This window comes from Crocodylus siamensis, chromosome 2 (genome assembly GCF_052110815.1).
Source record: "Crocodylus siamensis isolate JL-2025a chromosome 2, ASM5211081v1, whole genome shotgun sequence".
In the NCBI taxonomy this organism is placed as follows: domain Eukaryota; kingdom Metazoa; phylum Chordata; order Crocodylia; family Crocodylidae; genus Crocodylus; species Crocodylus siamensis.
The window spans coordinates 23,214,650-23,229,952 of NC_143396.1; the positions used below are offsets into that span (position 1 = coordinate 23,214,650).

The following is a 15,303-nucleotide window of genomic DNA, read 5'->3' on the forward strand; positions in this document are numbered from 1 at the left end:
GCTCTATTTTTGGATGAGTCTGTTTCACTGACTTCCATCCTCATTTCTGCTTCATGAAAAAGGTTAGACTTTCATCATTTTTTTTTTCAAATTGTTCCAAAAAAAAAAAAATGCATTCTAATTTGTAATGTGCTATTTGGATTTAAAACTAACATCTTCAGATGCCCTAGGTTAGTGCTTGGCATGACTTGGCATGACTATCCCATGGTTGAACTGCTTGTATATATCTATAGTTAAATTGCTTATGATTATACATACTGTTGAGGCCAGGTTCTCAGTTTGTCTGTAACTCCGCTGACTTTAATTGAGCCTATAACAATATCCAGGTTTGTCATTGTTAAAGATACCATTTCAGGATGCACCAATTTGGAAGCAATGCAACTATGTACAGGAACAATGCTTCTTAGATTGTAAAGGTAGAAAATAATATATAAATATCATAGGCCTGATTCATGACTCTGTTACATGAGTTATATTTGTGTGTTTATCCATTTTTTTTAAAATGTGTAACAGTGTGAAGAATGAAAGGTAGTAATCAATCCATGGTTTTCCTTAAATATTACATATTGCAACTGCCGTTAGAAACATTGGTTAAATCTGACAAGTGGATAATTAACAACTAGGAATTAAAAATACTATTCGCCATATTTGTCCACCTATCACACACCCCCAAATAAGAAATGCACCTTGCTTTTTGGAAGGCAGAATGTGAAAAAGAAGTTTGTTCTAGGCTCATGGTTAACTGGGTGACATGGAGTCCTCCTTGCAAACATAGGGGGCTCCTGTACACATGCAGAGAGGCTGGTCCAACACGCTCAAATTACAATGCATCAGGGCAGACTTGATTAATCAAGTCTGCCGGAGCGTGGTAATTATCTCACTCCAGCAGGCTCCAGAGTCACGTGTATCAGTGTCTCCCCTGGAGACGCTGATACGCGTGACACTTGGGGCACTTTAATTAGAGCGGCTCTTGGAAAACAATCTGGGTGACACAATAGGATCTTCTTGGTGTAGTGAAACAGCAAGAAGACTAGGAAGGCCCCAGATTCTTGCAAGGGCAGTAGCTGGACTGTTAGTTCTCTACTGTAAATACCCATAGTTCCTTATATAAGTTCCTATAAATAATAAAGTGTTGTTGTCCACACCACAATTCTTAAATTACATGCATAGCTTGCCCCTGACCATTTCAGGCACCAGCTGCAGTTTTCAGCTGATAGTGATGGCAACTGTGAGAGGGATAACACAGAACTCTTTCCCTTCTGCTTTCTGGAGCCAGAGACAAGGGGTGGCCATGCCGGTGGTCATTAGACAGTGCCTGCATGCTTCTTTTCCCATGCATCCCTGTTTTGGAGAGCTGATTCTTGGAGGCTGTGTGTGGTGTGCAAGTCTATTGTAGTACTATTGTATGTACTGTATGGAGCAGTACTGTATGTAGTGTAGTCCTATATGTAGTACTATTGCACTTCATGAATTTCTTTCAACATTTCATCAGAAACCTGCAAAAGGTAGGGTACAAGATTGTTAAAGTGGAACATTTCAGAATTATCACCTTACTTACACGTGATCTGTTTTTCTGTTTAATATTAACATTTTAAGCTGATTACAAAGGCTAGGTCTTAGTTCTGTTATGATTCACAAAGGCATGTTAAGATATACTCACTCTCTGCCTCCACTCTAGAGAGTGTATTTTTTGTACCAAAGCTCTTTTTATTGACATAGTTGTTCTACCTGCTTTGAAATGTGCAGTTCTGCAGGACCTAATTTTAAATTTAAACGTCACACTCTTGTGGTCCTTGTCAACTTGGAGAAATGTACTGAAAAAAACCAATATTTCTTGAGGCCATGAGCAATGTCAGAAAGTCTTATGAGCACTGAAGTGGTTACTGACATAGAGACTATTATAGTTAGGGCAGAACATACTGAAGTATCTCAACGTGAGTATGGGACTTGGGTGAATATGGAGGAATTGGTGGTCTCCTGACAAATGGCACAAGGAACTTTCTACTCCCTTCAAAGGAATATTAAGGGAAAGATTTCTATAGGAGAGTCTTCAATAGTTTTTACAGCCAGAGCTCAAGATCTTTCATATATTTTTTCTGCAGCAGGGCTTGATTTGTGATTATGTTTAAATTTGGCCCTCCTCAGATAAATTCTAATATTCTGATTTGTCAAAATAAGAAATGAGAAAAATGAATTTTAGAGCAATGCTAATACTGCAAAGTTGATTTCTACATCTGATCTCTTCATTGTGGTTTCTGGTTCTTCAGAAAACTATACTTATACAGTTGCAAATTTGTATTTTAATGAGCTACAGAAGACATCACAATCTCTATGGTAATGTTTTCCAGAGAAGTGTCTTTAGTCTACAAAGGAGAATAGCCCATTACATGTATTTGAAAAAATCAAGGTAGTGAGGAGATGGTTCTCAATGGGATGCATTTTATACAATAATAGTGTAATGCCATAACTTTAATTATATATATATGTTTGACACCACTGAGATATAGATAGAGATAGAGATAAAGATACTACTCAGTTCAGGCTACTGAACACTGGGGGCATTGCCAATAATTGGCCTGTCATAGAAACCAGGGCCTAGTAGACGTGGTGGACATGCCTCCTGGCAGCAGCCAAGCAAGTTGGGGACTGTGCAAAACAGCCCTCAGTTGCCCTGTAGCCCACTGGCCCACCACCCCTTGTGTGCCCTTGCCATGGAAAGTGGTGGCTTAGCCTGTGGTCACTAACCCCACTGTCTCCACACTGGCTGATGCTGCCACTACCATTGTGGTTGCCACTATGGTGATCTCAGCTGCTGCCACTGCCATGGCCATAGCCATCACTCTTTTCCCTGGGGAGGATCCAGCCTATCCAGTACAGATCCCCAGTAGAGTTTGGCACCCTGATACATATTGGGAGCATCTACATGAGATGCTTTACAGCGCATTAGCTCAGTGGGCAAAACCTGTCCTAATGCCCAGTAGATTTAGTCTACTGCACATTAACATCACAGAAAGACCTTTTGTTTGCACTAATGTGCAGTAGTGGAAATTACTGTGCATTAAATTAGTACCTATCATTACAAGTACTAACTTAATGCTGTAATTATGGCACATTAATGAACATGTAGACATACCCATTGGACCTAACATATAAATCATTCACCTGGTAATTATACAACAGATTTTGCTTGGACTACAGAGTATTGTAAAGATATTGTGCAGAAGACACAATAGACCTGTGTGATAGGAGTAAGCAGGTGAGCCCTGATCCTGTACTGTCTTGCATTGCACATAGTCATTATCCTGCGTAGGAAATGAATGTAAATACCGTCATTCCAGTTTGTCCTTTCTTATGTCCAGTGTGCTTAAACAACAACACAAGACAAAAGGAAGTGGAAAATCCAGCTCCCTGTCCTGAAATAATGTTTCTCTGATAATACGTGCATTTTAAACTGTATTTTAATTTCACACTCCTCTCTTATACGTTGCCTTCACAATTTACACCAAAGAATCACCATTCTTTGACCATGTGTGTGACAACACCAGAACAGCTCTAACCATAGCAGATGTGAAATGTTTCTCTCTAAATTCTTGCCTCATTTCACTGGGGTTACATGGAGTCTGAAAACAGAATCAGACTATACAGGCAACAAAGCAAAAATGGCTGTATTCTGAAAGTGTTATAGTGGTCTCTTCCCCAAAGACTTATGTTTTTCTCTTTTTCCCCCTCAGGGTGAGCAAGATGATAGATCTTTCAAGCAGTACAGGACATCAAGTCCTAGTTCTGCTGGATCTTTGGGTTATGGTCGCTACACTCCAACGTCCCATTCTCCTCAGCATTACAGCAGACCAGGTAATTCAGAAGCAAGTTCATTTATTCATTTGCCTATGTTCAGGTTCATGGTACAGATATGATTCCGATCTTGTTGTTAAAACATATTACCATATTTTGGTTAATATGAAAAGAACGGCCTATGAGAAAAGCAAATTTCTTCACTTAATGCACATACATAGGGTTTTTGTTTGTTTGTTTTTAATATATTTTGCCAGGCATTACAGAATTTAGTGTAAAATAGCAGAAGATAGAGAATGGACTTGATGCTGCCCATTCTTTCTGCTCATGACCTCTTACCTAGTCAAACCCCAACTCTTCCACCCGATAAAATCATGAGTGCTAATGGCAAGATTTAACATGGGAGACCCGCAATCCTCTTTGCACTGATAACATATGGGCTGAGGACTGGACTAGAAAAATGGCTGTTAAATTTCCTGCTAACCAATTTGCTGGTCAAAATCCACCTGCAGTGAAGTCTGCAGCAATCAGTGCTACACTGGAGGAAGCAGCTTAGCTTATTTTTGCATGCTCATAAGAGGTGGATTCAGCTCACCCTGGCCTTTTTGCAGGAGCAACTGAACTGCTTAAAACTGTTCACTCAACTGGAAATGTTCTGTAGTTTTGTCAGTGATTTTTTTCTTTTTGGAAATTAGAAATGTGCTTTAGAAGATAGGGGAGGGTAAAGGAGGTCCTCAAAAAGGTAACATTCAAAGAGAAAATTTAAATTGAAAGTTGTAAGAAACAGTTTACAGAAAATGGCATCCTTGTTATTCACAAAGTATTTGCTGGGGATGGAAAAATATGAAGTGTCAAAGATCTGTTTAGGAGAAACTGTGCTGAAACTGGCAATTCTATCATGATTATATTCACTTGTACCCTAGGAGAGCAGGGTAGGAAGAGGAAGAAAAGCATAAACAGTTCTGCTTTAAAAGTGAGTTTTAAAGCTGTAATTTTCACAAGCAGCTAGAAGTATTCATAATTTGTAATTGTAGTAGTTATTTTCACAGTATTAGTTCTCCATGCAATATGCTATCAGGATGTTACAACAACAAAAAAGAAACAAATGTGAAAGATCTAAGGCTTTAGTTTATTAAGCTGCTTAGGGCCCTCCACAAGTGCAATTAAAGGCACAATGGGATCTAATGTGCAATCCACATCATGGATGCATGCATGGCAGGGGGTGTGATTGTAGGATCACACATTAAACCCCATCATGTCTTATTGTCAGTGCAGGGAGAGCCAGATCCCAGGCTCCCCCTGCACTGGCAAGGAGCAAGGTCCCATAGCTGGGAGCCCCCTCAACTGAGGGGCTCCCAGCCCTAAGGACTTCATGCACCCCATGGCTGGGAGACACGGCTGCTGAGATCTCCCAGCCCCAGAGATGTGTGAAGCCCCTGGGACTGGGAGATTATGGCAGCCATGGTCTCCCAGCCTTGTGGGTGCGTAAAGCCTTCTGGGCTAGGAAACTGCAACAACTGTGGTCTCCCAGCCCTGGGGGCTTCACACACCCCTGCACCTGGGAAACAATGACAGCTTCAATCACCCAGCCCCAGGTGCTCCACACCCCCCCACAACTAAGAGACTGCAGTTGTGCCCTGCAGCTGCCGGGACCCGGCTTGGTCCCTCACCAGGAGGCATGCTGCTGAGACCCAGCATCTACAGCTGTGGGACTCCGGGTCCCAGCAGCTGTGGGGTACTGCTGGAACCCAGAGTAGGGCAGCTGCCAAGGCTGAGTCCTTGCAGTTGCAGGACTCCCAGCCACAGCTGGGCATGGTGGAGCCCTGTGGCTGGGAGCCCCCTCAGCTGACAGGGCTCCCAGCTGCAGGGATGACCTTCCTACAGGTGCAAATTAAAGCTGCATACAAACTAGCTCTAAAGTTAGTACACATTGTCAAGGTCTAACTTCATAGCTGATTGGACCTTTTTATGGCACAATAGGTACTTTGCACGTGTAGCTGGTTTCGGTTAATTGCACAATAAGCTGGTTAATCCCTGTAACATGTAGAAGGGGTCCTCAATCACATGCCTAACTTAAGCACCCAACTTCAGTGGGGCTTCTTAAATTTTAAACTTAGGGATGCTCTTAATACCCTGTTGTATTGTGGGCTGGATCCTACGTCCTTTGAAGCCACTAGCCAAATTAACATTGATTTCAGTGAGAACTGGTCCTTGATTTAATAAGTTCTTAGTGGGGGAAGAAAAAATAACCTCCCCATTTCATTCCATGTAGACCCATTATGAACATATGTCATTCCATCTTGCAGCTTTTGCCAACATCAGTTTTGCCCAAAGTGTAGTTATGCTCTTCATAGTGCCTTTTTCTGGAATATTTTCTGATGTTCCACCTACAAATCTGTGCCTTTATCGAACTGCATAATATGACCAGTATTGTTCTTAGAAGACAGATTAGAAATAGAATAGATTTTTACTTTTAAAATCTGTACTAATTTCTAAACTTGTATATCATCAAGAGGAAAATGTTCCTGGAAAAAAAAAGGTGTTATGTATGTTGTGGCTTTCAGTAAGTGAACTAAATAGTTTATTTTCACTTACTCTTTGTTACCCCCTAGCTGGTACTCAGAGTCTTGGTACCAGTAGCTGCATCTCCCTGCCCCAACACCCAAGCCCTACATCTACATTCAGACATCATTACATCCCTTTCTTCAAAGGTAAGGTCCAGGAATGCCAACTGTGCTGTGATAACTGTAGACCTCTCCAAACGTGTTTCAAGTTGATGTCTGTGCAAGCATGGCTTCCAACTGAATAAAGTTTGTCTTAATTTTGTGCAAGTGCTTTCTTGACGTACCTTGTCAGTCTCCGGGACCTGCTGGTTTTATATATTTTTAGTTTCAGTGAATGTTCTATGTTTTCTAAAGGTGGGGAGAAAAAAGGATTTGGAAGTGAAAATGGAAGAACATTATTTAAAATTTTGCTTGTTGTAACTTACAGAAATGTTTAATCTCATTTCCATATTTCAGTGAAACTAAGGGACTACTGGAAGAAGGCCCTTTCAAACACTGGACAATCAAGTATTCAACCTTTTAACTTCCACGTAGAGAATTAGCCAGGTTTTTGGGGTTTTTTTTTTAACGATTAAAACATAGTGGGGTCAGATCCTCACCTAGTTAAATCAGCAGTGCTCCACTGATCATCTGTGAACCTGGCCAGTTTCAGGTGCTATGCTTGCATTTAACCCTGTGTTGTGTCTCTCAATAGATTGGTCCTTATTCCTATTAAAACTTTTACAAATACACATGAATTATTAATGGTCTGCATATTACAGGGAGGCACTGGGGGAATCCCTAGGACTTTTGAGGCAGAGTGCACTTTGGCTCAACATGTTATTTAGACATTAGAGAGGAAGACTGCATGCTTAATGATTACAAGAGTGTCCTCCCCTGAGTTTTTCCTCTTCAAGAAAGATGAAAGTGGAGAGGAAAGAGAAACAGTCATGGATAACAACCATTTTCAACTCCTAGTGTCCACTATTTTTATGTGCCGTCATAGCTAGGAAAGGAAGTGACTACTAAACACATCTTCCTTTCAGAGGGCCTTGTTATATGGGATACTTAGCATTGTGTTATATTTAGATCAATTGTAGTAAGCATTAGTATGACTTGGGAAGTTTTCTGAGCAATCATATGTTAATGCCAGTTCAAGACTTTGGGGCATTCAGCTGATTTTTGGTCTCAGCCCTGGGATTGCACCAGAGCTGGTTGGAGACTTCCATGAGGTCCTGGGGCTGGGAGTGTGGCTCCCAGCCTCGGGATCTTAATTGATCGCATTATCTCTGTGGACCAGTCCCGCATTCAGGCAACACGTGTTACTGAATATGAATGGGAGATACTCCTCCCTCGAAAAGGCTTAACTTCACTACAATACAAGAGCACTTGGCATATGTTTTCTTGTTTGAACACTGGGATGCTAGCATTTTAAGATGCTAAGATGTTAACAGATGCTAAGTGTGACATGTAACACTCCCCCAAGGTATATAAGTAGCAGGTGTTCAGTCCCTTTGAAAACACAGCAGGTAGGTCTGGATCGGGTTCCAACTCACTCAGGAATAATTCCACAAAAGTCACTGGAGTGTTGGTGGTATAAATGAGACTAGAACCAGGCTCATGCCTTGACAAATATGAGCTGAAGAGGGAATTTTGGAGAGAGAGAATAAATTATAAACCTAGTGATACTATTTTAAACAACAATCTACCTACAAAGATTCTGTCTCCCCCTTCCCGAAGGGCTGAAGCACACCGTGACCAGGCACTGCACAGACACTCTTTTATGCGTATAGGTTTTGTCAGAGTTGATGTATTTAGCTAGAAAACCTGTCTGTGTGCTGCACTGCATGATTACACAGTGTGAAATGCTCTCATTTGAAAGCTGATCAGTAGTTGCTTAGCAGCACTTTTACTTGATCACACTTAGGTCAGTATGTTCAGGCCTACCTGCTGTTGCCATATGCAGGAACAATTTCTTATTGATATTGTTTGGAAAACAGTCCTTCAAGTGGCATCCATCTATTCCAAACACAATAATATTACTTTGCATTTTTGTAGCACCTTTTCTCAAGGAACTCAAACCCCTTTGCAAGTATTAAGTAATTAAGCCTCACAGCAGCCCTGTGAGGTAGGTAAGTATTTTTATATGAGTAAACTGAAGCCTATGGGTCATAGTTACCCTACTGTTATGCATTGAGTAAGTGGCCTAGCCAAAAAAGGACTCCCTAGGATATGTCCTTCTGTCCTACTTCCCAGATCCTTCCTCTCAGTACTAGAATGTCCTCATTCCTTGCCTTGGTAAGTGTTTGAGGTTAATGATGTGCTGTTCTTTTGCCTGTTAAAGTATGAGAAAAAACATGGACAAATTCATGTTGCAGGACCAAAAATAAATGAAATATAGTTAAACAACTTTCAGTTGACATGGGCATTATTTTGTATCAAAATAAGACATTTGTTACTATTTCCATTCAAAATACTTAGAAATATGCTTGGCTGTCTGATAAACCTGAACATATCTCAAGACGACACACTGGTTAACAGTACTAAAATTGACCTTTTGTATTCAAAACTGAATCTTACCTTTAATTATCCAATATTTGTCCTTATTTCTGAAATAAAGGCACCTCTCTGCCACTAAGAGAATTAAAATTCTCGTGGCTTCAGACGGCTTTGCCTTCATTATTTTTGTCACAGGACTTGTTCCTGAGTTTCTGCACTCCCTCCTCACCTCCCATACAAGCAACAGCTTGTTATGACAGTTAATAATAACATAAGGTAGGATTTTATGAAATGCTGCTCGGCATTAGTCTAACTGTGGTCCCTTTAAAGTCAAGGAGTCTGCAAGAATGCAGCCCATGTGGAGTAAAAGTCCGCTCTTTAGAAAACAGCGAACTTCACCTCGTTTATTTTAATATATGGGTTTCCCCAGGAATGTCCCTTTAATCTGTTGTAGTACTTGGTGGACTCATTTACATGTACAATGAGTTTGAAGTGATGTGTGCTGGAGTTTTTTGCTCCTGGGTGCCAGGTTTGAATGTGTGCCCAGGACTGCACACTTTGAGCCAGGTTGGAGTGGCCCAGCTGGCAGGGGTCCCAGGGGCCAGCCCGTGAACCTGGAGCTACTCCAGCCCAGCTCCACGTGCTGCAAAGGATCTGGCTGAGCATGAGGGTCTCCAGCGTTGGGCTAGCCGGTTAGCTGTGGCATGAGGGTACAACAGTGCAGGGCTAACTAATTAGGCAGCTCCACAGTAAACCTCTTGTGTAAATGCGACCAGTGGTTTCAAAGGCTTGAACAAACAGTTGCTATTTTAAAGACTTCAAATAGAAATCAAGTTTCGTTGGCCTAATGAATGGGCCCAACATCTAAATGTAAGAAAGACCACAGTTACAGTGGTAACTGCCCCCGCTTTGAAACAGTGGTCAGAATTCATACTATGAAATCCCAGGGTAGGGAGGTTTGAAGGCATGCTGCTCAGCTATGATAGCTTTCTGGCTACAAAATCTACACAAATCTTGTCATATTCCCCATGGCTCAAGAAAGAGAAAATGCTGCAGTATGAAAAGCTAGTCTGGAAAGTGAGAGCTAGAGAGCAGAGAGCATGTAATTGAGCCTAAGGAGATGTAAAACAGGCTTTTTGACCAGCTCTCAAATAGTAGGAGAAGGCAACATGTTTTGAGGCCTGCCAGTCTCCTGCACAAATACAAGGGCAAAAGGGCAGCCTGTCTTGCTAAAGCCAAGAGACACAAGTCTGTTTCTGTGGTTGATATTTAAGTTCAAAGTAAACCCTTCAAGATTCATTCCAAGTTAAATAAAACCAAGTCCAGGAAAGAGTTCATGATTCTATGTTTTCGCCCCACATAGTCTAGAAAGTGGATTGGGTCACAGCCTGTGGCTGCTTATGGCACAGAACCAAACCAAAACCTTATAAAAGTTTTCTTCCCAATAGTTTTATCTTTTGTGAGGCCAGTCTTGAAATCCTAACTTATTTTTTACCCAAGCAAACATCAAACAAGATACAATTCCCACTGAAGTCTCAGTTAGGAGGGTTATAAGTGAGAAAAAAATGAGTCTGTGGATCTTGTCACAAGCCTCAGTATGTTTTGTTATGAGAAATGTTTTTGTATGTCAGATGCAAAATCCAGCTATATCCCTACCTTTCACAATCATAAACAACCTTTTATATAATGTAAGTGTTAGCTTGCATAGTGTAAGGGTGCCCAAGAATAGCTTCCTGCCTGCCTGCATCCCTTCTAAATGCAAATTTAGGCTGTGATCATGCAAATGATCCCCACGCAGAGCAGTTTGCCGATTTACAGCCTTCACTCCTCTGTGTTTACTTTCCCTGCCCCTGTCCTCTCTTCCTCAGCTCTTTTCTACTCAGTGCCTCTTCCTGGTACCTGGTACATGAAAGAAATGATCTCTAAAGAATCCCACTCTTTATATCATTTCCAGCTCAATGAAATTCCTCATCCTCATGGCTTTTATCCACACAGGATCTTTTAGGGACCTAAAATTTGTAGAGGTGCACTGGTACGTCAGTTCCATATCAGACTGGCACTGATATAAGGAAAATTGACAGTATCAACAATCAGCTTTTTTTGGCTGATGTGGCCGATAAATGTCCCGAGCATGTGCCCAGCTGCAGCACAGCAGGCAGGTGGCTAAGAGCACAGCCCAGCAGCATGGAGAGCAGCTGGATCTGGCTGGTAAATGTGTTGTCCCGCACAGGGAGCATGTGACCCCTGACAGCCAGTCACCTCGCCCACCGCTCTCAGTCCCAAGAAGCCAGCCCAGGAAAGCAGAGGGAGAGCAAAAACCTGGCCATTTGCTCCCATTTTAAAAACCCAACCAGACACAAGGACAGATGGCCAAAAAAGAGGACATGTCTGGGAAAACCTGGACATATGGTAACCCTAAACAAGAGGATTCATAATAACTGAGACTATAAAAGCAAAGCATCAGCCTTAACTAGGAAGCTCTTCTACTCCATACTGTCTATTTAGGATGAAGTTGTATCTTGGCTGTGTAGGTGGTTGGGCCCTGGCATCTGATCTAGCATAGAAGAAACAATCTGTGCCTAGGAAAAAGCTGGTACCAGTGGTCAAACTGATATTTCTTCAGTCACCCTTTTTTTTCCTGGTCTACTCCTAAGGCAGAAAGCCTTAGGCTCCCACGCAGGCTGCCCCGTGTGGAAGATTTAAGGTCACTCCACAAAGAGTATTGGAGGTAAAATAAAATGTTAGCTAATGCTTCTTGAATTTCAATTTCAAAACTGTCCAGAATATTTTTTAACTTTGGAGCAATGATCTTATAAAATTATTGCTATGAAGTAGATAGTTGAAGTGACTCCCAGTAGTTAGGGGGGTGTTAATTATCTTCATTTCATTCTGCAATATGACAGTAAAAGGCCCCAAATAAAGACTGATTAATTAGTGACACTGCACATTCTTCTGCTCTTACATAAATTCTTCCTCCATCCACTGATCTCCATGGCACTACTTCCATCAGCTGCAGTAGCAATGGGTTGGGCATTATGGTTACTACTGAAATACTGGGTTCAGACAGAAGTAACATTTGTTGTGCAATCGACCCCCTAAAAGCACTCTACAGCCAGGTCGTGGCACAAGTGCTTTAAAAGTGGCTGATCATGCAGCAAATTAACTCTCATCTAATGAGGGATCAGATGAAAGCACTCCACTTTGGAGTGCCTTAAGGAACTTCTGTTCCTTAACATCAATCTATAGCAAGATCAGGGCTGGGCTCATGTAGCCCAGCCCCACCCCACCCCACCCCCAGTGCTGTCTGCAGGAAGGGAGGGGGAACGAGGTGTAGGCTGGGATTTGCCCAGCCTGAGCTGGAGGGGGAGTGGGTATATTGGAGCCCCCCTGCCTCACGGCTCCCCGAGGTCCCCCTCCCCCTTCAGCTCAGGCTGGGTAAAACCACAACCTGCAGCTCACTCCTCCTTCCCTCTCCCCCATTCCCTTCCTGCAGATAGCCCCAGAGCTGTTAGGAGGCGTGGGGGGCTGGGGGAGAAGAGCAACTCCCAGTCCATGCCCCAACCAGTCAAATTTTCTGGGTCTGCTATGGGCATGGTCTCTTCTCACCCAAAGTTACCCACAATACCTTCTCTCACCTATAGCAGTGCTTGGTTATACGTCTAAAACTTGTGTTCTGAACTGTTGTCTTTTCTTCAAAAGAACTACTGTACCTTCGTCATTGATATTCATCAGTTTTGCTCACCATACACACTAAAATGAATATTGCCAATTAACAGCAGTTTTATGTTTTGTAAAAGTGCCATGTTCAGCTTCCAGTTGCTTAACACTGCTACAAATGAATTGGAATTTACAAGTCCCAAAAAAGTAAAGCTCTACTTTTCTGTTTGCCAAGCAGCATTATAATGCCATAGAGTATTCTCTGAGGTTTAACTGAAAGGAAGTAAGTGGAACTTGATCAGTATTTGATGAATCAAGAGTAAAAATGAAAACAAATACTTTATATATTCTAAAATTCAGCCAAGTTGACTATGGCATTATATATCCATGACTTGATAATCCAACCCTTTTTACATATACATAAAATACTGAGGAGAGTTACCTTTGGGGAAAAGTTAAAATAGTACTATAATAATAGAACAGCAGCTTTTTGTAATGTATACATCCGGAAAGCCTTGACTCAACTATAACATCTTTTTTTTTTTCTTTTTTTTGGTGTGGTCCTGCTTTCAGCTAATTTAAATATTATTTTTCACTAATGGATTAAGAGCAGGCTGTAATTTAATGACATAACATTTACCTTTGCTGAAATCTCTCTCAAATATTTTTCCAGTTAATGGTATGCAAAAGGCCTTACAGATCTCTGGATAATTTTCCCCTTTTTATGGGAACATCAGGTTTTGAAAAGAGAATTTTAGATCTTGAAACCAAGATGAAGGTCTGAAGCGTATATATAATTTATCAAGTATACATAATTGCAAACTCCATTTTCTAGACCTGATTAAAGTGTGAGCCTTTCTACTTCATTTCCTTTGCTGAGAGCATCACGTTAGAAACTAGTGTTGGTAAACAATATTCAATTATACAAACAACTGTTTATTTAAAAATGTTGGATTAACAAGTCATTTTGAGTAAGCTTTTATGCTTGAAGTACTCTACTTTGCTTTCCATTTTTTTCTTTTATCTGCTTTTTTTGCTCTTCCCCTTGGAGGCAGTGAAAGTGGTCGGAGCACTCCGAGCTTATCCATGTACTCAGACAGCAAATCTTCACCTTCTGTCTATCAGCAGGCTCCTAGACATTTCCATATTCCAGGTAGGCCAGCTTTGAATCCTCAGTTGATGAATTGTCATAGTTCTTGCATTAATTTTGAACTATAGAACAGCAACAGCAATGATGTTTTTCACTTCTGAAGAGTGAAAATATATTAACTACTAGAGCTGGTCTGAGAAGTCAGAGTTAAATATACTTCTCACATTTTATGTATAAACAGGTCTGCATTAGGAGAAACCAAAGGTGACAAACTCATATTAAACCTAGCAAAATGCAGTTATATTTACGTGGTACTTGTGTTTACATAGGCTTGCTGAATGCATGGTGTGAGCCCAAGATTTTTGTCCTTTATTTTTATTTCCACCTTCTAAACGAACTAATGGGTAAGGAATCATATTAATATATATTCTGTTAGGAGTGAAGTAAGACTTGGGCAGCCAGGCAGCCCACAATATTTAAAGCATGTACTGATAAGGAGAGAAGTAGTGGCTACTACCTATAATGATGGGTGAATGGTCTCTGTCTGAGAGTTTTGATTTTTGAGACTAGACAGAAAGAATGCTGTCTAAACTGCTTGCTTACTCTTTTGTTCTTTCCTTTTTCTTTCCTCTTCCTCAGACACTGGAGTAAAAGATAACATCTATAGGAAACCCCCTATCTACAAACAGCATGGTACAGTCTGCTTTTCTTTGCTGCAGTATTTTCTACGCATGTCCTTATCAAGGAAGTGCATATGTACCACTGAGTTCTATCGCGTTTGCATTTAATTATGCCAGAATCCCTATTGACTAAAAAAAAAAAAGGAAAAGAATTAAGTAACAGAAATAGATAACTCTTCATAACATGAAATCTGAAGACTCAGTAAGTGGCTCTGTTACTGAATTAATGGGATCTCACTGAGCATTACTAATTTAAAGTTAATACTGATCTTATTTTCAGAAGTATACAATAATGCATTAAACATAGTACATTGCTTTCCTGTTTTCAGGCTACCCTGGGGAATATTTAATTTTAAGGTAATTTTGGCTTCTACATTACAGCAGAAAATAAACTTAAATTATTTGAAATATGGTGCATATTAAATACCAGTCTTTGTTTCTCAAGATCTTCTAAGTCCATCATGGTATCAGACCCATTTTTATACGTGTTAAATCCATTGTATACAAATTATTTTTTATCAGCTGTTACCTGACCAAGATGGCTTTTGATATTGCAGGGGCAGACCTGATAGTAAAGTTGGCATCTGAATCACTAACCAAACTGAAACACACAGAGAATGCTTTTGTTATACAGATAATTTCACTCAACATAAGACTTTAAGAAGGAAATATATACATTGCACATGTTTTAAGCACAACAGGAAAAGAGACAATTTCAAAAAGGAACCAAAGCCCGTCTTCAAAAACTGCTAAGAATATCAGATAGTGTTAGGCTCCCGTTTTATAAAAGCTATTAACTACTTTTCAAGTGAAATCCAGCTTTCAACCTCTGAAATTTCAAGAATCATTTTTACAGTCACATTGTCTTCAGGTTCACAAATAAGAGTCTTATGCTGTTCCTTTTATCTTTCAAGGTGTTTGCATAATTATGTATGTCACTGATTAAAAACCCTCCACATTCTGGTGGAGCTTGATTACCAGCATTGGTGCCTGAAGTGTGCTTTGACAGTTATCTTGACTAAAATTAGTTGCATCTAATTAC

At 40.7% G+C, this 15,303-nt stretch overlaps 1 protein-coding gene across 12 annotated transcripts in view; it reads left to right on the top strand.

Annotated features, from left to right (window-relative positions):
* The window catches only part of ABLIM2 (actin binding LIM protein family member 2), a 270,175-nt gene that overhangs the window by 192,396 nt on the left and 62,476 nt on the right, over window positions 1–15,303 (top strand). For 4 of the 12 annotated variants that reach the window (XM_090035514.1, XM_090035516.1, XM_090035517.1 and 1 more), the window contains exons 11-14: window positions 3,732–3,852; window positions 6,405–6,503; window positions 13,543–13,644; window positions 14,221–14,274. In XM_090035514.1, coding sequence (XP_089891640.1) covers window positions 3,732–3,852; window positions 6,405–6,503; window positions 13,543–13,644; window positions 14,221–14,274 — 376 coding nt within the window. The remainder of the gene's footprint in view (window positions 1–3,731; window positions 3,853–6,404; window positions 6,504–13,542; window positions 13,645–14,220; window positions 14,275–15,303) is intronic. The other 8 variants (XM_090035520.1, XM_090035521.1, XM_090035523.1 and 5 more) reach the window with 5 other exon arrangements.